The sequence below is a fragment of the Aphelocoma coerulescens genome, chromosome 7 (assembly GCF_041296385.1).
Source record: "Aphelocoma coerulescens isolate FSJ_1873_10779 chromosome 7, UR_Acoe_1.0, whole genome shotgun sequence".
In the NCBI taxonomy this organism is placed as follows: Eukaryota; Metazoa; Chordata; class Aves; order Passeriformes; family Corvidae; genus Aphelocoma; species Aphelocoma coerulescens.
In genome coordinates, this window is record NC_091021.1 from 5,484,002 (window position 1) to 5,506,994 (window position 22,993).

The window sequence follows — 22,993 nt, forward strand, 5'->3', positions numbered from 1 at the left end:
GCCCTTGTACCACACAGGGCCGAGTATATCTTTCATTTCACTCCTTCCTTCCCTTGAAGAGCTTCTGCTTTCCTACCTGCCCCCAAGTCTTTTGAAAACAACAAGTTTTGGAAACAAAGTATTTGAAAACCACATTCTCAAAATGCAAATATTTACTGAAAGCAGCTCCCACTGAACTGAAGACATCATTCCAGAGGAATCTGGGCCAGTTCCTTCACAAGCAAAGATGTTACTTTAACAAGTACGAAAAGGTTCCTCTCTCTCTCATGGGGTTTCTGTTCCCTCCCCTTTGTTACAAAGTGAGTACCAGGAAAGAAATTGGCAATTACTAACAAATCTAGCAATTATAAGACATTTTAATGAAGACCTTTCAGTAAGATATAGTCTTTACATTAGGAGTGCAATTGGATTAAGTATCCCAGTTCTACCTCAACTGATGAACAAGAACTTTCAAATACTCTATTTAAATATAATATCCTTAGGGAAGGTGTTTTATCATCTTCAGGACAGGACAAGTTACTATATACCAGCTTTCTTGGGTATGTGTTAAGACCTTTGGATGAATGCACTCCATAATCCCCTTCCCATCCCATTTGCAGCTAACAGTGAACGCCTCTGGATGTTGAAAAGGCAACCTTGAGCTAGACATGGATTCGGGGGGGGGGAGGGGGGGATGTCTGTGGGAAAAATGAGGCTAAATAATAGAAAAACAAAGGAACATTTAATAAATCACACAGATCTAAGTTTTTAGAAATTAGTCCAACTCCAGAGATACGCTCCTCTCTTTTACAATCTGTGATAAAGAACGAACACATTTTCACCTAATTTTTCCTATTTTCCAAAAGTAAAGCCTTTTAAGCAGATGACAGAATATCTAACATCAACTGCATTTTCCAATGGGATAAACGGAGACAGCCCAGCAAAGAAACTAAAGTGTCCTCAATGGAGCAGAACAGAACATGTGCAGACCTAACATTCCTTGAAACACTTAAGCAGAATTCTGTTTGTAAGAGAAAAACAAATGTCGCCTTCCAACTGAATTGATTCAACAGATCTGATAGAGTGGTGAAAACACTACAGAATTCTATTCCACATTTCGTTTGAACACAGGTTTTCTATAACCACAGTTCAACAGTCATGGGGGATTTGTTGATCTGGAAACAATAAACAACAACTTTAGATTTTGTTAAAAAGATTGAGGCAAGTCATCTCCTTAAGCCTGAGCCAAGCAAACAGCCAAGGCAAAGGGATAACATGATAACTATGATGGTACAAAAGAGAATAGGCAGCTGGGCTGGGAGGGTCCCTCAACTAAAACTGCTTGTGAAATTTTCAGAAAACAGCGTATCTACATAATTTTGGTGTGATCTTGTCAAAAGAAACCTTGGGTGAAAAAGACAACAAAAGAAAACCAGAAGGGTTTTTTTGTGTGCCATTTCTTTTCCTCCAGGAGGGTTGTTAGTTGTAAGCAGAAAAAGAGATTGCTGTTCTTCCCAATTCCTTACTCTTCCCATTTGCAGTCATGTAGTAACTACAGAGCCTTGAGATCAGGACTTGTAAGAGCCTCTTTTCCACTTTGTGATCCCCTGTGAGAGGAAAATAATCTGGAAAAGGAGCTAACTGTGTATAATCCATCAGCAGATGACAACCTGCATGCGGGATGTCCTGAGTCACATGCAGCCCCAGCATTGCTATTTGGCCACACCAGTACTGGGGGCAGGAGGAGCAGGGAAGAAGTAACCACATATAACAATAGGAGTGGCATGACCAACTCCAAAACCAGAACACTCTCCTCCTCCCAAGACTAAGATCATTTTTTTGTGAATCAGAGTTATTGTGATGAAGTATGTATCAATAATTCTCACAAGTTCCCTTTAAATTAGGATGAAGTATGAAATCCTTGGCACTGTTAGACACCACAACTCAGTTTCTTCAGATTAAGTCTCCCTTCTTGCTTTCTCAAAGAAGGTTTCATATCCTAGTGCAAAAAATACCACCAATGAATCTGAAAAACATCACTTTTTGGTAAAAATAGTAAGATAGTGCATCTGCCTCTTAGGCTACACAACTGTGTGCCAGTAAAATCCTGTTCCACAAGCTTGGTGAGCTTGTTCATTTATTCTCCTAGTATGCAAATCACTACCTTAGCCTTCAGCAAAAGCAGATGCGTAATTAGGCTACACAAACTTCCATTCACACCAAAGCCTTTACAAAATAACACGTGAAAAGACATATACTAAAGGCACTTGACCCACTACCACTGCATCTTGTCCATTTTTAACTTACTCAAAGCTAGCAAGAATGAAGTCATCTTAAAGAGGCTGCTTGTTCCAACTAACTGAACAATTTGCTTCTACAGAATGAAATTAAAGCTAATATTTGAATTATTACTGCATTTGTCCATCTACAAGCAGTGGAGAATCAAGACTAATACTGGCATTTCTAGCCACTTTCATTTTTACAAGCAAAAATGATTTTACTATAAGAGCAGTGAAGAGCTGCCGCGACCAGAAGATTCTCTGCTGGCATCACTGGGGAGGATGCACAGCTAAAGACATCAGGTAGGTTAAGATCAAATTTTCAAAACATAATGTATTAAAGAGCTCTGTAGAGAGGAGAGGGGAAGAGGGAGGCCAAAGAAGAAACTCCAGACTCTTTGTACATTATCAAATCTTTCTGCAGCTATTGAACTGAGTCTGTAAATAAGAAAGGAACAAATGACAGCAGCCAGGTTCAAAGCACAAAAAGACAGGAAAAGGGGTGTGACAAGGTGGAAAATCCAAAAAGCGGAGGTCTGGTTCTGGGTCAGTTACTGACTATCCAGTCCTCACTCATGTTCACAGTTCAACGTTACCATTCTTTACTGTCATAAACCATCCTAGAACATATTACCTGCTGTACACACTTTTGTCTTCAAGATCCAAAACGAAGTATTCACACCTTCCAGATCAGAGGGACTGAATAAGGGTCTACCCAATGTAATTTATTACCCAGAATAAGGTATTAGAAATTCAAGAGATTAAAAATAATAATGATAACAAAAGGCATCATACACATGCACTGTTCGACAGTCTTCCATGATTCTGTAACATTCTCCTCTACTCAAGGAAGTAAATTCCAGCTCATAAGCTTCCACTTGAAGCCTATGAAACTATTTTAAGGGCATTAACACTTTCCATTCAAGGAAGCATAAAACAGCAGCAAAGAATACAAAAGCATAGAATACACTTGTTATAAATTCAATGAAACCAAATACAAGCCAGGATTTGGATCCAACCCAGAGAATCCAAACACTGACTAAACCATCTCAAAGAAAATACCCACAAGCAAGAGACACACATACTTAGACACTATGACAGACTAGTAAGCAGAAGACCTACATGGCATTAGCTAGAACATTATTTTCTCAAAATAATAGTCCATTTTAAGCAGCAGTTCAAGAGGTGCTTCACAAGCAGCCCAACCCTCCTAATGCAAAAGGATGTGCACTGAATTTCATGAAAATGCACAGAATAGCAATCTCTTGATATTTGGAGAAACTGTGAGCAATGAAGCTATAAACTGCTTTTTCAACTAGCCCATGTGAACACATTACATTTTCACATACCTCATTCAAACCAATTACACCAAGATCCAACCAAATTAGCCAATTGAAATTTGGACGTACTTTGATCATAGCTGTTATACCCGTAGTATAAAGTAGGAGTTTTAACTCCATAGCACCAAGAAAGGTACTTACATGTTTTTCCTAGAAACTATCAGAAACTATAAAGCTTTTGTAGACTCCAAGACACCAGACTAAGTTGCACACTCCTTAAAATGGAACTAGAGGTACAAAGTGCTATAGGGCATGTAAAACTCATCCCACTCTAACTGAATAACTGGCTGAAGTACCCACAGAGAAGTAAAAACAAAAATCACAGTTATACAGAATCACAGAGCAACCCAGGTTGAAGGGACCTTGAAGATCACCTGGTCCAGCCAGGAACAGAAAGTATATTATTCCTGGCAGCAGCAGAAACATTTTTCAGAGACATAAAACTATGAAAACATAAGAAAAATAGAAGTATGGGACATGCCAGCCTCAATGAAAACTAGAGGAGGTTCTATCATCATTTTCCTTTAAAATGAAAATTTGAAAATAGTAACATATCAATTTTGCTGGAGCAGAAGCACTAAGAAAGAAAAGAGAAGAAAACAATAAAAGAAAAAAAAATTAATTAGAGTGGAATCACTCTGACACCAGAGGAGAAATGAAGTCACTCACCAAGGTGTTTATCTAGCACTAACTAAATCTAGTGAAATTTCATTTCCAAGGACTGCTCTGTAAAGCAGCACCAGGACACTAACTGCAGTTGCAACCTCACACAGCAGAAGAGGCAACTTAAAAATAACCACTAACACTGTAAAAAGATCAGTAAGAAATCAGGATAATCAGGAAACAACCATCACAAGGCAAGAGTTTTACTTGAGGTGTTAGGAAGCTTAAGACCACCACCTGCCCATCAGGACAGGATACTCACTGTAAATGCTACTTATTTTATCATTATTTCTGAATGTTTTTACACCCCAGCTCTACCCAGATTCAAAAGCACCCTCTGCCATGTGTCTGATGTTATCTATCACTCAGAAGCTTCACCATGCAGCATGCCCGGTTGCCTACAGATATAATTATTTCCTCAGAGTTTTATCTATAATTTGCATGCAGAGGTTGACTAAGGAAACCAATTACTAACTGTTAAATATTACTTCATTAAAATAATTAATTACTGTTTAATGCTTGCTATTATTCTACACTTGTTTTTGATTTTGCACAGTGCATTTGGTTGGACCAGTGAAAAATAACTCATTCTAGTTAGTATTTCCACATAACTACACAGTTTTATGGTCGTAAGCAAAATCTTTACATTTCCACTAATTCTTCATCAATGCAGATTTAGAATTTTAGAACAGAAAACAATCTACAAGAATGAGACTCTTGAATCACAAGATGTTCTGCTTAATTTTCCTGCTAATTGAAAATATGCTTTGCAGCCACTTCTGTCTTGTTCACCAAGCTCTCTGTAGAGTTGTTTAACACTGTCTAGGTAATGATCTGGTACCCACGGATTCAGCTACAGAGTGCAGCAGAACACAGCCCAACCCATTTTACATGGTATTGAAAGAGCAGGAGCTTACACATGATGAGTTTGTAGGTGGCAGTTGATGAGGTATAACATAGAAAGTTAAACTGACAGAAATCAAATCTATAAGCATGCAAGTACACTTGTAAGACATAAAGCTGTAAAAAGACATTATTTAGTGGTCCTGGGGATGGTCAAATCATAGAATAAGAACTCATCAAATGTAAAATGCCGACATTCATCAGTCTGCAAAACCTTGATGGATAATGAACCTTATGAATCCTACCAGGAATGCTGCAATTAAATTGTTAATGATAAAAAAATTTCTGCATGCTCAAAGCCTTTGGGACTCCCACACACTATTCTGAGCCATGCTGAAGCTGTGTCAATTAAGCAAATTCCAAGCTAGAACTGGGTTAATGGAACATATGTCAGGAAACTGAAACAGGCAGTTGTAGGTACAAAAATGCTGCTAGCAAGGATTTTCTTGTTATTTTCTAAGTCCGTGAGAGACTTTTCTCTCTCACAGAAGAGGTAGCAGGGAATGTAAACAACCAAGACACCTGCAACCTTGAAAGGTCTTGTTTATGGTACAGTAGAAAAATATTTTGACAATGGATGTTTTAGGATTTTAGCCAATCACCCCCAAGGGGTGGCTGGCCCTTTGTCCAATTAGACTATGAAGAAAAAAGTCTATAAAAGAGTTTGTAAAATAATTAAATAGATCAATCTTGCTGCATAATTCCTGCCTGCTGGATCTTCCTCCTCCTCCTCTGTCGGGGTCCCTCCCCCGCCATGTAGCCCTGGGAAGAGGGGCCCTGAGGGCACAGACACACGGGGTTTCCCTGCCCCTGGTCAGCCTCGTTCCCCATTGGTTGGTTTGTGTTCCCCTGCGCGGGCAAAAAGGACCTCGGGTCCTGCGACTGTAACAGTTCCTCAGCAGAGCCCGGCCATGCGGCTGGGGAAATAAACATCTCTGAAACATCTAGCAAGAATCCGTCTATATATATATTTCTTTTCCACGGGACTCCTGGTTTGATACAGGCATATTACAGTATCCCCACTGGAACACTCCTCCTCCCTGTGGCTGCAGGACGCGGTGATATACCGTAGGAACCAGGCCTGCAGTAATATTTGGTGCTGCCCGACGTGATCTGCACTCTCTGACGTGTCCTGCAGCTGCGAGCCAAGCCGAATTCCTCTAGAGGTACGCTGTTCCCTTCCCCCCGGGACCAGGAAGTCCGACAGGACTGAGAAATGGCGAACAGCAGCTCACAGACTGACGCTGTGGTACTGGTCTGGAAAGGTGTGTTTAGCATATTGTGCACCTCCATTCCTGAAAACTCAGTTTGGGAATTATTAGACTGGGCTACTTTAAAAGGGATTTCCATGGACAGAGATACTGCCCTGGACCTTTCCTTATGGCAGGAACTTGAATGTGCTGTCTGACACGAGCTCCCGACTGGGGAGCCGGCAGCGTTAGAATTATACAAAACCTGGCGTTCGTTATTTTTCCTGCTGACAGACCTTGACTGTGATAGCAGGGCTGGATCGCCTATTTCGGTGATGAGTGACGGAGGTATGTCCGAGGGGGGTCCCGTTGACTGGGCTTCCGGGGAAGATGATGGTGGATTCGGAATACCCCCCCGGCTCCACAGGCAGAGCCTGCGCCGGCTCACCCTGCACAATCGCAGGACTCTGCAGCCCCCAGGAACCCCGTGCCACCAGAGGCGGGGGGGTCAGGGCAGTGAGATGGCGCACAGCCTGCCTTGCCGTTCGGCTGGGTGGCAGCCACGGCTTATGCAGGGCCGCAGATCAGCGGCTTAGCAACTTGGACGCCTAGAGAGGCTCCTGGCTCGGTTGTGTATGCACCTGGATCTAATCTTTTAGCGGGCGTAGCGCCCGAGACTGCCTGGCTGTGCTCCGCTGCCCTCCTTGGCGCTGGACTGTTCTGCGCAGTCGCAGAACCGAGCCATTGACCTTTTAATGCAGCATCTGCCTTTGATGACAGAGCTACCGAACCTATCCCAAAGGATGGAGGACCTGCTCAGCCTATTAGAGCGGCGAATGCCTGAGCCTGCGCCAGCCATGCCGCCAGCACCGCCCGCGCCCCCCTCGCCAGCACAGCCTGCACCGCCCGCGCTGCCAGCACAGCCCGCGCCGCCTGCGCCCCCCCCCCCGCCAGATGGAGGAGACGTGGCTCCGAGCCAAGAAACGGCGCAGCCAGCGGCGAACCCGGAAGCGGCGGCGGCTGTGGAGCGGTGGGCAAGAGCGGCGGAGCCAGGCACGTCCGCAGAGTGCCGGCCAGAGACGGCGGCGCCGAGCACACCCGGGGAGCGCGAAACAGCAGCGGAAGCAGCGACCGCGCCGAACGCAGCTGCTATGCGAGAGCTGAGCACGGCGCCGGCTGCGGCGCTGAGCGCAGCCGTAGCCTCAGAGTTGGCTGCAGCTTCAGTATTGGCTCGGTCGGGACTGGCCAAGACGGCCTCCCATAAAGAAACTGCTGTAAAAACTGCCGCACAGCCAGACACAGTCTGTGCTGTCTGTTCTGGCTCTAGTGAACTTAGCCAAAGTGCCCCTCCTCCCTGCACATTTCTGTTCACTCCCAGCACGCCAAAGCTGCCTTTGCCTGATGATTCCTCGTCAGGCAGTGAGGCAGATGAGATTCTGGCCCCAGGTCGTCAGGTGGCTGTAGCCGTGTGGCGAAAAAAAAGGCTGCGCCGGTCTCGCCCCTGGACCTTTCAGGACTGCACAGTAACAGTACATCCGACGCATTATAATCGCTTCTTAGAGTCTATTAAGATGTGAGCATTGGAGGAGGGTGACTGGAGGTCATTAGAAATCCTTGGAATGCCAAATAGATCTGAGGATTCTGGGGGTAACCGGGGAGCTGTTACACTCCATCCACAGGCTGTGCCAGAAGTTCAGGATGGTACTTGTTCCCCAAAAGAGATCCAAGCTTTCCCAGGGTATAAGGCTCTCCCAGATTCAGGGGTGCATGACAAGCATGAGGTAATTGCTTGGAAAGTTGCCCAGGACCTCCAATCCAAGGTGGCACAACATGGGCTAGGTTCTGCTGAGGTTATGCAGATAATAAGGGTGATAAATACAGATTTGCTTTCTCCATTTGATATCAGACACTTAGGTCAAATTTTATTTCAACCTGTACAATTTACAGTTTTTGAGAAAACCTGGAGAAAGCTGGCCGGCAAGACTGCATTAGCAAATTTGCAGCTCCCTGCTGCTGATCCCAGACAGACAGCAGGAGAGGATGCTTTGATGGGGACTGGTCCCTTCTCTGATCCCAGTCTACAGGGTAACTTGTCTTCTAGCATCCTGCAGCAAGCTCAACAGGTCGGCATGGCTGCCCTGTTGAAAACCATAGAGTTGTCTGCGCCCAGAAAGCGATATACTGAAATAGTTCAAGGCAAATCAGAGTCATTCCTCTCTTGTAGAGAAAGTCGCTGCTTCTCTCGAGAAGCAGGTTGAGGATGACGGGTTAAGACAGATGTTGTTAAGGCAGTTAGTGAGAGATAACGCAAACGAGGAGTGCAGAAAAATCACAGATGCCTTACCAGGGGATCCTGAGGTAACAGACATGGTCGAGGCCTGTGCTAAGGTGGGATCTGGGAACCAGAAAACGTCTGCCTTGGCTGCGTTCCTGCAACCTGTTCACGCATCTTCTGGTCGTGAACCAAAGCCACCAAAACAGGTGAAGAGACGGAAGCGGCCTAAGCCGAGCCAAAAAGAGAACACAGCGATCCCCCAGTGCAAGAGGTGTGGCAGGCCAGGCCATTGCACGGGCTACTGTAGATCCCGGACTCATGCTGATGGTCGGCCTTTGTCGGGAAACTTCCGCCGGGGTGCAAGGAGGGGGAATTGCTCTCCGATGCAGTCGCTCCCCCAGAGAGTGGCACAGGTACAGGCACAGGCCTACCCAGCCACCCTAGAGACGGCACCCAGGGATCAGACGGCACCCATGGATCAGACGGGTTTGACGTCCACACCGCAGCCGCAGTCGTCTTAGACTCTAGTGGTATTTATAAGGTTCCCTTGGATGCATATGGACCCTTAGCCCAGGGATCCAGTGCGATGCTGGTGGGAAAACCTGACGTTGCCCATCAAGGAATCTTAGTGCACTCAGGAGTTATTGATGCTGACTTTAAAGGCCAGATTTGCGCTATGGTCTCCATGCAAAAACCCCCTGTAACTATTCCTGAAAAGACCTGCCTTGCTAAATTAGTGCCTTTTAAGTCTTGTGTCCCCAGGATAGAGCAACAAACTCATGAAGATAACGGCAGTGGATCTACGGGACTTCCGCAGGCCTTCTGGACTGCAGACATCTCTGACCAAAGGCCACAGATGACATGTACCCTGATCCTGCCGAACGCCCGTCCACCCTGGACTCAGCTTCGAGGTTTGATTGATACGGGTGCTGATGTAACTATCATCTCCTTCTCTGCATGGCCTCCCTCATGGCCTTTAGCCCCGGTGGGATCGGCCATCACAGGATTAGGAGGAACCACACAGAGCTATTTAAGCGAACAGCCTGTGATGGTGAGGGACTCAGAGGGGCACACAGCTACGATTAGGCCTTATGTTACTACCACTTCCCTTAACCTTTGGGGGCAGGATGTGTTGGCAGCTTGGGGCGTACGGATTGGGACAAATTTTTAGCAGGGGTCACTGTGTGTAAAGGCGCACATCATCCTACACTGCCTTTGCGGTGGCTGACTAACACACCAGTCTTTGAGCCGCAGTGGCCCCTACCAAAAGAGAAGTTAGACGCCCTTCATCAGCTGGTTCAGGAACAGTTACAACAGCGGCACCTTGAACCTTCTACTAGCCCCTGGAACACTCCTGTTTTCGTAATTAAGAAGAAATCAGGGAAATGGAGATTATTGCAGGACCTCCGGAAAGTTAATGCAGTAATGGAAGGTATGGGGGCATTGCAGCCTGGCATGCCCTCTCCCACCATGATTCCTACAGGGTCGGACATCCTGATCATTGATTTAAAGGATTGTTTTTTCACAATTCCTTTGCATCCTGATGACAAATCGAAATTTGCCTTTACTGTGCCTGCCATTAACAATGCTGAACCTGCTAAGAGATACCAATGGAAGGTCCTCCCTCAACGGATGAGGAACTGCCCAATTATCTGTCAGTGGTATGTTGCCCAAGCTTCAGCCAGCGTTCGCAAGCAGTTTCCTGATGCACGCTGCTACCACTACATGGATGATATCCTGGTGGCAGCGTCCACACGGGACGAGCTGCTGAGAATACAGCCTCAGCTGCTCGCTGCTCTGCATGCCTATGGATTAGAGGTAGCTCCAGAGAAAGTTCAACAGCATCCTCCTTGGAAATATTTAGGAGTGAAAATTTTGGACCAAACTATCCAACGCCAAGAGGTGCAATTCCCGGATTCGATTAAAACCTTGAATGATGCTCAGAAGCTGTTTGGTGTCATCAATTGGTTACGACCTTATTTAGGTCTAACTGCAAAGCAGCTTTCCCCACTTTTTAATACATTAAAAGGGGATCCTGGTCTGAATTCACCCCGGGAGTTGACTCCGGAAGCGTGACAAGCGCTGCAGGAGGTCCAGCGGGCTGTTTGCGCTCGTCAGGTTTATCGAGTGGATCCCTCCATTGTTATCACTGTTTTCATTACTATTCCAGACCTCCATCCTACAAGTATCATTGGCCAGTGAAATGCACAATGGCCTGATCCTTTGCATATCCTAGAATGGGTCTTTTTGCCTCAGCAGCTGAAAAAGACTGTGACCACAGTGGTTGAATTGGTCGCTTCTCTGATAATCAAATGCCTTCAACGGTGTTTGCAACTGATGGCTGCCGATCCTGCAGTAATTGTCATTCCGATCTCAAAGGAATACTTTGAGTGGAGCCTCATCCATAGTGCTCCTTTGCAAAGCGTGCTGCAAAACTTTTTAGGGCAGATCACTTACCATCTGCCCAGCCATAAATTACTGCAGTTGGCAAAATCGACCGTGCTTTCCTTGCAGCCGAGAAATAACCGAGTACCGGTGCAAGGACCCACCGTCTTTACGGATGGTTCAGGGAAGACTGGGAAGGCCATTGTTACCTGGAAGGAGGGATCGGAATGGCAGATGCTGAAGGAACACGAGTCAGGCTCTGCTCAGTTAGTTAAATTAAGGGCTGTTACCATGGCTTTTCAGCGATTCTCACAGGAACCTTTGAATTTGGTTACTGACTCTGCTTATGTAGCAGATATCACCCAACGCTTAGATCGTTCCCTTCTGAAGGAGGTGAACAATGCGGCTCTGTTTTCACTGTTGCAATCCTTGTGGTCTGCAATTCAGGCTCGAGTGCATCCGTATTACATTCTGCACATTCGAAGCCACACCAATTTACCAGGGTTTCTAACAGAAGGCAATGCCAGGGCTGACATGCTGGCCAACCCTGCATGGGTAGGGCCTCAGCCTGACAAAATTGCACAAGCCAAGGCATCGCACGGTTTCTTCCATCAAAGTGCACATACCCTGCAGAAGCAGTTTCATTTAACGCCAACCGAGGTGCGCGACATTGTCAGCGCTTGTGCTGACTGTCACGGACTCGCTGCGCCTTCGCCAGCGGGGGTAAACCCCAGAGGGCTAAAAGCCTTGCAGATTTGGCAAACGGATGTAACTCACATCCCTGAATTTGGTCGGCTGAAATATGTGCACGTCTCTATTGACACTTTCTCCTTGGCTATGTGGGCTACTGCTCACGCTGGAGAGAAGGGCCGTGATGTCATTGCCCATTGGAAATTGGCTTTCTCAGTCCTGGGCATGCCAGCTTCTGTGAAAACCGACAATGGTCCTGTCTACACCTCGGAGAAGACGCAGCAGTTTTTACACCTATGGGGTGTAGACCATACCTTTGGTATCCCACATTCTCCTACTGGCCAAACCATTGTTGAATGCGCTCATGGTACCTTGAAGCGTGTTTTGGACAAACAGAAAAGAGGAATGCATGGAGAAACCCCACAGAGCCGACTAGCAAAAGCTTTGTATACAATTAATCACCTTACAGTACCACAAAATTCAAATAATCCTGTTATTCTGAATCATTTTCTCTCATTGCAGCCTGCAGGCGACAGACAACTGCCCCGGGCAAAAGTCTGGATACAGAATTTACTCACTAACCAGTGGGAAGGCCCACATGAGCTCATCGTTTGGGGTCGTGGGTATGCTTGCATTTCCACAGATACTGGGGTACGGTGGCTACCTTCAAAATGCATTCGCCCTGACCTACGGCACCAGAGGCAGAACAGGCAACCTCCAAATGATGGCCAGAATGCCAACCATCCAAATGGCGACCAGAATGTAGATCATCAGCCTAATGACTCTTCTGAGGATGACCAGGATGTCAACCATCAGGCAGATGGTCCTTCTACAAGCAGAGACTGGGATGGTCCTTCCACAAGCAGAGACTGAACTTTAAATTTCTTGTTATGGAGTCAGATAGTTAAAGCCTTAAGGACATATTTAGAAGTAATAACTGATGTAGATTTCTATTTAAGATTAATAGTAGAGTTGTTATCTTATAAAACAAAAAGGGGGAATTGTAGGTACAAAAATGCTGCTAGTGAGGATTTTCTTGTTATTTTCTAAGTCCGTGAGAGACTTTTCTCTCTCACAGAAGAGGTAGCAGGGAATGTAAACAACCAATTCACCTGCAACCTTGAAAGGTCTTGTTTATGGTATAGTAGAAAAATATTTTGACAATGGATGTTTTAGGATTTTAGCCAATCACCCCCAAGGGGTGGCTGGTCCTTTGTCCAATTAGAGTATGAAGAAAAAAGTCTATAAAAGAGTTTGTAAAATAATTAAATCAATCAATCTTGCTGCATAATTCCTGCCTGCTGGATCTTCTCCTCCTCCTCCTCCCTATGGCTGCGGGACACGGTGATATACCATAGGAACCAGGCCTGTGGTAATAGGCAGTTAGCTTCATGTTTTAAGCAAATTTTATCTTTTTGCCAGACCATCATTCTTTGTGCTCAGAGGCAGACAGCCTATTCATTTTTTTAGCATATTAAAGCTAGATTCCTATCAGCTTAATGCTAAACTAGGCAGAATCGTAAAAAAAAAAAAATCAGGTAACCTGGTATTGCTTAGAAAATGTGGTATCAAGCAAGTAGGACAAACCATAGGATTCATTGACTCATTAAACTACTGCTTAAGACAATTAGTGAAAATATGGCTGAACAAGGAGAAAAATCTTTAAGCAGCTGAAAATCTAAACTTACTTTAACAAGTATGGCAGACCAAGTACTGGAGTTGTCTAAGCTATGTTTGAGAGCTCAGTACTTGAATATTTGCACAAACAGCCTTTTGAGAGCTGAGAAGAAAAAAATATAAACTACAACTCCATTGTCAATAGAAAGGAGTGAAGGCAGAGTAAATCAAAGGTGATGAGAGATTAAACAAGAGACAGAAATCCAAAGACATGACTTTCTAATCAAAGTGCATTGACAGAATATTTCTAATAATTGTAAATGCTCAGTCAAAATCCATACCTCGCCTGGTCTCAGAATCTTTAACTAAGCTGAGTTAGAGGACAGGGTACTTTGAATAGAAAACTGAGACAATTCTTTCCAGAAAAATGGTGTAAGGAGGAGAAGATGTGGCAGGTGAGGCTAGAGCTTGCTGCTGACTGTCAAAGTCATCCTAAAAATCCAAACTTTCTTTGCAAGGAATGAGCCATTTTAAAGAGATGAGTTTGGTTCTGCTTGGCCTACAGAGATTATAAATTTGCTAAGGGAAAACTTACATCTGTTCTTAAAAAAAACCCCAAACCCAAATAAAAACCAAAACCACAAAAAAGAAACCTTTGCTAAGAACCCCCATGATGAAACATCAGATTACATTCTGACTGTTCAACACTGTCTCAGTTTACAGTGTCTCATTATTGCTTCCACTCACCTTGGTTTTCTTCTCATTTTTCCTTATCTTAAAATCTGTCAAGATACGGAAAATTGGGGGATTATAGAATACCAAAGCTCAGTGGCAGCAGAACAGCCCTAACCCTGAGTGATTTCAGTGTCCTAGTAAAAAAATAAATTTAAAAAAAGTTGGGCACTTGGGGTTTTGGCTGTGGACAATGAATTCTGATAATAACCGGCTTCAGAAATAATAGTTTATAATAAAAAAGTCAGTACTTTGAAGAAACAGAGAGGGTGAGGAGGTGTGTGGAAATGGGGTGAGGCACAGGGCGAATGCAAAAAACCAGCACATTAAAGCATGAGAGTGATGGCTACTGAGCATTTTCATCGAATGAAAGCAGCCAACTTGCTTTTAGCAGCAACTTAACTCATTTCTAAAGTTATCTTAAAGTCTCAGATGCAGGTGTCAAACTGAAGTTTGCTGACAAAAATGTTACCATTTAACATTTTATATAAAACTGTATAAAAAACTCCCCCATATTTCAGGCTTTTACATTGCTCTGCACTTCTCTGTGACAGCCATTTCCCACTGCTGGTTAGATGCCATACCAAACACTATTATAATTCATCCAGTCTATCTAGTGAGAACTTTTCCATTTTATATTTTCACAGATTTGGCACAAAGGTGTAAATTCCATGCAGTTTCTCACCTTGAATTAGTGGTATGTACCGTGCTAATAGCTTTGCCCTCTTCTTTTCATATCCTTTCTGAGTGATGTCTCCTAAAGAAAAGAAGAAATAAATACATGTTGTTTGGAAATTCTACATTTAAATCTTTGCATCAAGCACATTCCGTCAGCAACATTCACATTCTGTCAGGTGAAGGAGTTTAACAAAGCAAACTACGCAGGGAAAAACCAACCAAAAAAAGGCATTAATTATATATTTGGATTCAGTCTACCTCTGTCCAGGTAGAACCCCTTTTACTCAGTCAGATTTTACACAGAAAAGTTCTTACTCTGTATTTTAAAATAATTCTCAAGTACTCTCCTTAATCCATAAGGGCTGCATTTAATTTTTTGCTTAATATTCTCAGTTTCCTCAAATATCCACCTCACCCCTGTATCAGAGAACACTAACAGACACAAGGACACTTCATTCTACCATCCCCAACCTTCATCTAAGTGAATATGCATCATTTAAAGCTATTGACACTCTGCCAAAACAAGCAATGGGAGTTCAAAGACATTGTTCAAAACAGGTAAAAAAACCAAATGCACATCCTGGAGTGCTTCAATCATTGCAGGTATTTCAAAATGCAATCTGCCTGTTTTTCTTCATAAACCCATGTAAATATTACATATAAAATTTGGACACAAGACAGAAATCACTTGAGCAGAAAATTTCTTGAGCAGAAAAAAAATTAGTAGAAGAAATACACAGAAATATAATATTTATATATATATATATATAATTATTATATCAAAATGAGAACGAGATCAAACCAAAACAAAGCATCACAAATGCCCAAGCAGATTTGTCTGCCTGGGAATAGATGGACAAAATGACAAACTACACTTTTTGTGAAAAAAGGAAAAGGATATCAGAAGAGATGCATCATTTTCAGTTATAGAGAAAAAAAAAACCTATCCAACAGACAAGCAGCATCAGTAAGAAGAACAGGTTTTTTTAAACCAGAAGTAATTTGTAAGATTAAAGCTCAGCAAATTCTTTAAGGATCAAAACTGTGCCTTACACAAATGTGCTGTACTGTAAGCTCAGTGAAGACATCAATTTTCACAGCTTCATAAATGCTCCACATAATCCTTATCCCAACTCTTTGCACAGTTCAGCCTCTGCCAGGTACCACCCAGCTGCACAAGTAAGCCATGGAAGCACTGATCAAAAGGCAAGGTTGAACAGAGAGTCCCATTTAAACCAGAGTACTTCACATGCTGGCATCTTGCTGCACTTGGAAATTCTTTGATTTTGCTTGAATGCTGACTTGAAGGACTTTCCTTGAATGAGGTTAAGCAAAGGACAAAGTCAAAAGCATCTCTCACCTTCTACAGTGCCATGGTAGGTTAGGCTGTGCTGCCTAGCCAAGCTGGGCTTTATTCCTTTCTCCAAAGCCTGGGGGTGGGCTCTTCCTGACAACTGCTCCCCCCTTGCCCCCAGAGCCTCAGGGGGATTAACCCATCATATGGGTTTTTTGTGATCCCTCATTTCTTCCAAAAAGAGCCGCTTTGCCACATCTGGTATGCCAGGGCCACAGCTGCTGTCATTTAGCCTCACTTTCTCCTGAGTTACTGGATTACACAAAAGCAATCTGAGGTTCCTCGGCCTCCGCAAAGCAGCTGGGAAGCCTGCATAAAGCCAGACACTGGGCTGAGCTGTTTGACCTCTATTTGGAAGAGATCTTTACTTGAAGTATCTGAAGTATTGTAAAATATATACCGTAAAATATGTCAGAAGTGCCAAGAAAATTAATCTAGACAGAGATGAAAGTGTTTTCATTTCTTAAAATGACCTATAAAAATAGATTCGTCATTAGTGCACATAAGAATCTGTCAGGTAGTTACCCTGATTCTGCCCAGGCATGGTTCTATTCCACCATGTTAGCACTAGACCTAACAAAATTTTAATGCCAAATTCACTAAATAGAGCTGAGAATGGACCTGTGAGAGCCTGGCACTTGCTAAAGATATGGAAATGGCTCCTGGTCCCCAGTTTGCAGAGGTCAAGAGCAGAGACATTTCTAAATGAGCCAACTGTGCATTAAACGTGGATGAACCTAATCACTGGATCAGCTCTGCAAGACGAAACCTTTAAGAACTGCACTGTTTGGTAAGCACAGTCACAATTGCAGGTCCATCACCTTGGCAAATCACTGCAGAAAGCTTTGCCAGTTCCTTCAGGATAAAGTCAAGGGCATGAACATTGGCTTCTGCCTGCAGAGGTGGCTCCTGGGTGGTTTGGAAAGGCAGGCAACTTCCAGTCTAAAACAAAATTCACATGTCATCTGTGGAAGTATTTAAAGCACATCCCCTGTGTTTCTGGGATAGGCTGTCACTGTATTTGAAAAGTTGGTGGAGGTGGAAGAATCAATTCAGCAGACATCATTGCTAATTCTACGTCTTAAACAACTTTGTTAAAAAAGTCCCTGAAGATCAACCAAAGATCAAAATACATATCTTTTAAGATAAACTATAAAAACATTGGAAAATATGGCAGAAGGTTAATAAAAAAAGGCAGAAATTAAAAAGTCTGAAGAAAACTGGAAGTTGTTTAGGACATAATTTCTCCATTGCACACCCGTGAGCTTCAAGCTGGGACACACACAGGCGTGCCACCAAAAGATTCTGCCCATGACAGTTCACAATCATTTTTACTTAACCCACAAGCTTTAATCATCACCTAAATCTGGGAACCAGACCAACTCCTCCAAACTTACTACTAGTACCTATTCCAAGCCGTGGTTACTTGTTACATGTTCTCCCAGACACTACACTGGTGTAAATCAGGCAAAAGCCAAACTGATCAACAGGCAATAAAGGAACTAAAAGATGAAAATTATTACTTGAAATTAAAGAAAGTTTTGGATCTCCAAACTATACAGCCATCAACACTTGCTGCCATCGCTGAGATATGGGCTCTGGTAGGTCTGTGCCTACCACATCTGGTAGGTCAACTGATACCTTAATTTAGTTTGCATATGATGAGTTAAGTGAAGTGTGAAAACATCTTGACTGGAATCTTTCATATTACAGGAATCTATTTAAAATGGAAATGACATCTGATCATTTCATATGGTGATGCATTTGACTAAGCCATTAGAAATCCTATTTCAAAGATCCTATTTGAAACATCCTGAGAGCATCACAATGCCTTTGAAACAGTATTAGAAGTTTAGCAAGACTTCACTGAAAATGTATGTTACCAGTAATTCTTAATTTGGAGCAGGACTTGCATCCCTTTGAGGGAATTTAAGTTATCAAAGTACAAAACCTGTCTGATGTAAAAGTGGCAGCATGGAGATCTACAACTATATAAATGCAGAATTTCATTAAACCTTTGCACATAGAATCATTTAAACACCAAGTTCTAGACACTAAGCAAATACTGACTAGCTATTTATATGTATCTTAATGATAGAAAGGGAAGGAATTTGACCAATATGTTAATACCAAAAGGTTTGTCTTCCACTTAGTTCACAATTACACAGTGGGACTGTATTTTACAATACCATTAATTGCCTAATCAGTTATAGAAGGCATTATCAAAACGAATAAATTTAGCTTAATCAAGCCATTAGAAATTTTGCAATTGGCAAAACAATGCAAAGTAACATTTAGAATTAGAAAATTTGAAATTAGAATAAGAAAATTCTGATATTTACATATCACCTTTTCACGGTGAAGTTTCAAAGCAGTTGCAGGACAAAGGCATCACTTATATTTTACAACTTTAAAAAGCCAAGGTGGGTGAATCCTGCAGTTCAGAGAGGATGTGCAAAGTCAGTGCATTCCAGGTCATTCTGTTTTGTACAACCCACACTTGTGAACTGTGTGTGTATGTAGGGAGAAGCAAAAACTGCTCCTTTTTAACTCTGGAACTGCCTGGTTTAAACACTTATTTGCTTCATCTGCCAGGAGTCAGCATTTGACAGCACAAAAGAAGGTTAAATAACTGGATCACAAAAGCAGCCTTAGCAGCAGTTTCTCAGTTAAGCCAAATGAATGAATTGTTCTTCCACTGCTGCAGTAAATCCTTAAGCTTGGTCCACAGGGAGACAGGAAAAGCTCCAACTCTACCACTTCCCTTCTATGCTGTTGGAACTCCCTGCAGAACACAGACACAGACTGACAGATGCCAGCTATGTGTACACATGCGGGTAAACAACATCTATCACACCAAGTATCGCTCCTAGTTCTCATTATGATGGAGATCAGTAACGTAGCCATCCCCTTTAAAAAGCTGAGGAAAGCTACACGCATAGGGAGGAAGGAATGAGAATCCTCTGGCCCATAGGGAATGTACTGTCTACTTCCACAAAAGCCAACAAAAGAAGTTGGAAAAAACCGGACTAGGACTGGTCAGGCAGATCAATGGACAGGATCTTTTAAAATTCAAGCCAAAAATCATACTCTGACATAGTTATTTTAGTAAGATTCCGAAGTGAAAAGCTTTAGAAAGAATGCTGTATACATGCAATGTGCTCCCCATCACGAAAATGCTATTTCAAAACAACCAAAATCTCAGTGTACTATGGAAATGAAAACACTCAGAGCTTCTGTTTGTCACTTCCTAGATACAGCAAGGATAAAATACCAAAGTAGAATAACTGTCTGACATGTAGTAACCAACCACTAAAATGAATGAGGCCAGAAATAACTGCCTGAACCAAGTCATTCTACAGTATCCCCAAAAAATTCCATGAAAACTGCCCCCAAAGATGCAAATCTAGAAACAACCAGGTATGGGGAAATCATAAAGAAAAGCCGTTACAAAGCAAAGTTTCTTTTCCTTTCACATCCTTCACTGACTCATTATATATGGCATAGTGATTAATTAACACAATGAAGATACTTCAGACTATTAAACTGGTATGAAGCTTTATTTTTATGGTGTGTTTTTGGATGCCAGCAACATCAATTTTTTTTTCTCCTCCCTCCACTAATATGCCAGAAGTTTTATCCCATCAGCCACAGATATTTTACAGGCAACAGCACTTCATATTTACTACTTGCAAAAAGCTCATATTCAAACTTTGGTAGCAACCACAAAGATCACAGTAAAGGTGCCATTTAGGCATGGTGCACCATGCTAAAGACTGAAGCAGCCTGATTCAAAAATCCATGACCATGGAAATATCCAACTCATTTATGAGACCATGAAAATCATTGAAAAACCCACCAGCAAAACCCAAAACACTCAAACAGCAGCACAACATTCAAAATTCAAGTATGTTAAAAACATACAAAGAGAAGGTGTGTAATCAGCAGTGTCTACTCCATAACAAGTTATTTCAACTTGTAAACTATGAAGTTTCTTCAATGGATTTCTAGGTCTCGGTTTCAGGTTTGATTAGTTTCCTGACACGTTATTACCATGTCCCTACATGCACTGTAAAACCATGCTTTTAGAGAAAAGATTTACAGTTAATCTTGAAATAACTGGGGTCAGGGGGTGTGACTACTGGGCAAAATTTTATGGTGAATGCAGACACATTGACTTCTTAAAATAAAATGCTAGCATATCTAAAAAAAAATCAGCTTCATCAGTATTCATGTTAAAGCTACATAAATAACAAAATATAATTTTACTAAGAAATCAGACTTCACTAATATATTGGATGCACACAGGTCATCTGACATGATCACAAAGAATCAGATGAATCATTCAGAGATCCTGGCTGACCTACAGAATGATAAACTGAAAAAAAAAAAGAAACCAGCTGAATTATTCACAGAAGGAGGCAGCAAAGCAAGCCAGCTGGTGCAGACAAACATCTCTCATGGCAGGAGAAAAAAACCATCAATCCATATTAGCACCAGAACAGTTCAGTGCTTGCACACTTGGGAAGCCCCAGTATGGGTCCCTGTGGTGGCTAAACTTATTTACAATTTATTTCCAGTTGCAACACTAGTTATTAAGTGTATTTTCTGATGAACTGGAGCTCTCCCTGAACAGCAAGAACAAAACATTGGCAACAAAATGTTGAGCAAGGAGGTTGGAGCAGATGACTCGCTGTGGTCCCTTCCAACCTGGCCCATTCTGTGATTCTGTGGTTTCTGCCAACTGCACCTTTTTCATCGTTCATCTGGTTAAAAAGAGCCAAAGGAAAGCCAGGTTTGGTGTCTGCAGTCTCAGATGCTCAAGCCCCCAGCCAGCACCTGTTTGAGGTTGAATATAACACGCTGGTCCCAGGTTGCTGCCAAGGCAGGGGCTCACCAGCGGTATTTTCTGTAAAGTAAGGTTTGCTAAAACCTTACTTGTGAAATGCATCTTTATCACAACAAAGCATTGAACACAAGAATAATTTTTAAATCAGCTGCTTAAGAACAAAGCATGTTAGGGAGAAAAGGTGAACCAACTCCAGTACAAACCAAACATGTTTCCATAATGTCCCAGGCAGTGATACCCATAATCAACAGCCTTAAAAATACTCTTTTGCAGTAAAATATCCTTAGTTACCAACATTAATGATGATCTGGAAGAGACAGGTTGGCAGTACCTTAATTCACTTATTCTTCCTTAACACTTCTGCTTCATCTTTGCAATTGCTGTTTCCCAAAATATGCATATGGATATGGATTCTGTCCTGCATCTTTTGATCCTGTATCCACATATTTGATGGCATTGCCTCTAAATGTCCTTACCAAGCTATTTGGTTATTTACCTTTACTAATCCTACTGTAAGATAAGAAGTATTCGATTGTTAATTGGATAAGAAATATAAAGCGCCTTTAACTGGACCAAACCTGAGAAATCTACTAAAAATGCTGCCATTTGGGAGGTGGTCACATTTATAGACTCAGAAAATGGTTTGGATAGAAGGAACCTTTAAAGCTCACCTAGTTTCAATGCCCTTCTATGGTCAGGCACACCTTCCACTAAACCAGGTGATTAATTATAATTTATAGTTATTACAGAATGAGTGTTATAATACCCACTATTATCAAAAGATTATAATTTACAAATACGATGGTATAATTAATGTAATTTATAATTCCCTTGTTAAGGTCATATCATGAAACTGTTTTTCAATTAATTCATAGTGACTTCTAATCTTTCCAGCTTCCTACTATCACATCACTAACTCCAACACCTCTATGTTTTTCCAGGATTCCCCCATGGGAGTTATTCACAGAAGATTTTGGTCCATGCAAAAAAGCTGGATTTTCAAGTCTTCCCTAGTCACACAGACCTACCTCCTCCTGTCCTAGGATATGCTCATCTATTTCCTGCCAAATTACACCTCTTCTTTTTTGGTGGCCAATTTCTTACTTTTTTGAGTCTGGGAAACAGACAGGAGACAGAAAAATATCAGTAAATTTTTCAAAAAATCTGGACTAGAACAACCATGAATGTCAGACAGGCAACTCACTTCAGAGGTTTTCCTTTTCTTTCTCTAATGTGTGATCTCTCCATGTCCACACCATAGAGATTCATCGAGGGCTCAGCTCAAATCTGGTGTGCAGCTTTGGTGCTGTCATTAATGCCAATGCAAGATCACTTAAATGTGCTGAAAACTGTCCATCGTGACAGTGGCTGAGGAGGGTTGAAGCAGCAGAACTGTGAGAAACACAGGCAGGGAGGCAAAGGGTGTGGATACATGAGGCAGGATGGCAATGGGAAGACAGGGACCCGTTCCCTTTTGGATGCCCCAAAAACAACTGCTGAGGACACATTCTGCACCAGGCCCCTCAAAAACCCACAACACAACAAAGCTTCAATTAAACAAAAAGTTTCAACAAAACCTAGTTTCAAGGAAGCAACAAAACACCAAAGTTCTTCCACTTGACTCCACACAGTTCTGCTTTCCTCAAGCTCTTCCATTACAAGCAGTTCTTTCCACCACAGCTCCTTAACACTGAGCACTAATCACTTAATCACCTGGAATCTCTTCATTAAAATAAAAAGATTGCAAGTAATTCCCTTAAAACAATATTAATCTATGAACTTTGCAAAGTTCACATATTTGATGCCTTAACAGTGAAGCCCAGTACAAAAAAGCCACCAATGCAATGCTACCCAGTACTAACACATCACTCTGAGTATCCAGAATGCAAGCTTAGACAAACTATTACACACACAAAGACAAATACAGGACTACAAAAATATCAGATTTAAGCTTATTCATTCAGTCCAACAAAGACCCTTGTGTGCACGTACTAGGAAAATCTACATGGCTACACTTATTTTTCAACAAGACCTGTTTACTCATCCAGTGCACTGAAGA

The 22,993-nt window shown here is 42.4% G+C and overlaps 1 protein-coding gene across 7 annotated transcripts in view; it reads right to left on the reverse strand.

Moving 5' to 3' along the window:
- The window catches only part of DIP2A (disco interacting protein 2 homolog A), a 95,485-nt gene that overhangs the window by 49,581 nt on the left and 22,911 nt on the right, over window positions 1-22,993 (reverse strand). For all 7 annotated transcript variants that reach the window (XR_011152199.1, XM_069021873.1, XM_069021872.1 and 4 more), the window contains exon 2: window positions 14,739-14,810. Coding sequence is in view for 6 of the 7 variants with exons in the window: in XM_069021873.1 (XP_068877974.1) it covers window positions 14,739-14,810 (72 nt within the window). In the remaining variant the exon portion in view is untranslated. The remainder of the gene's footprint in view (window positions 1-14,738; window positions 14,811-22,993) is intronic.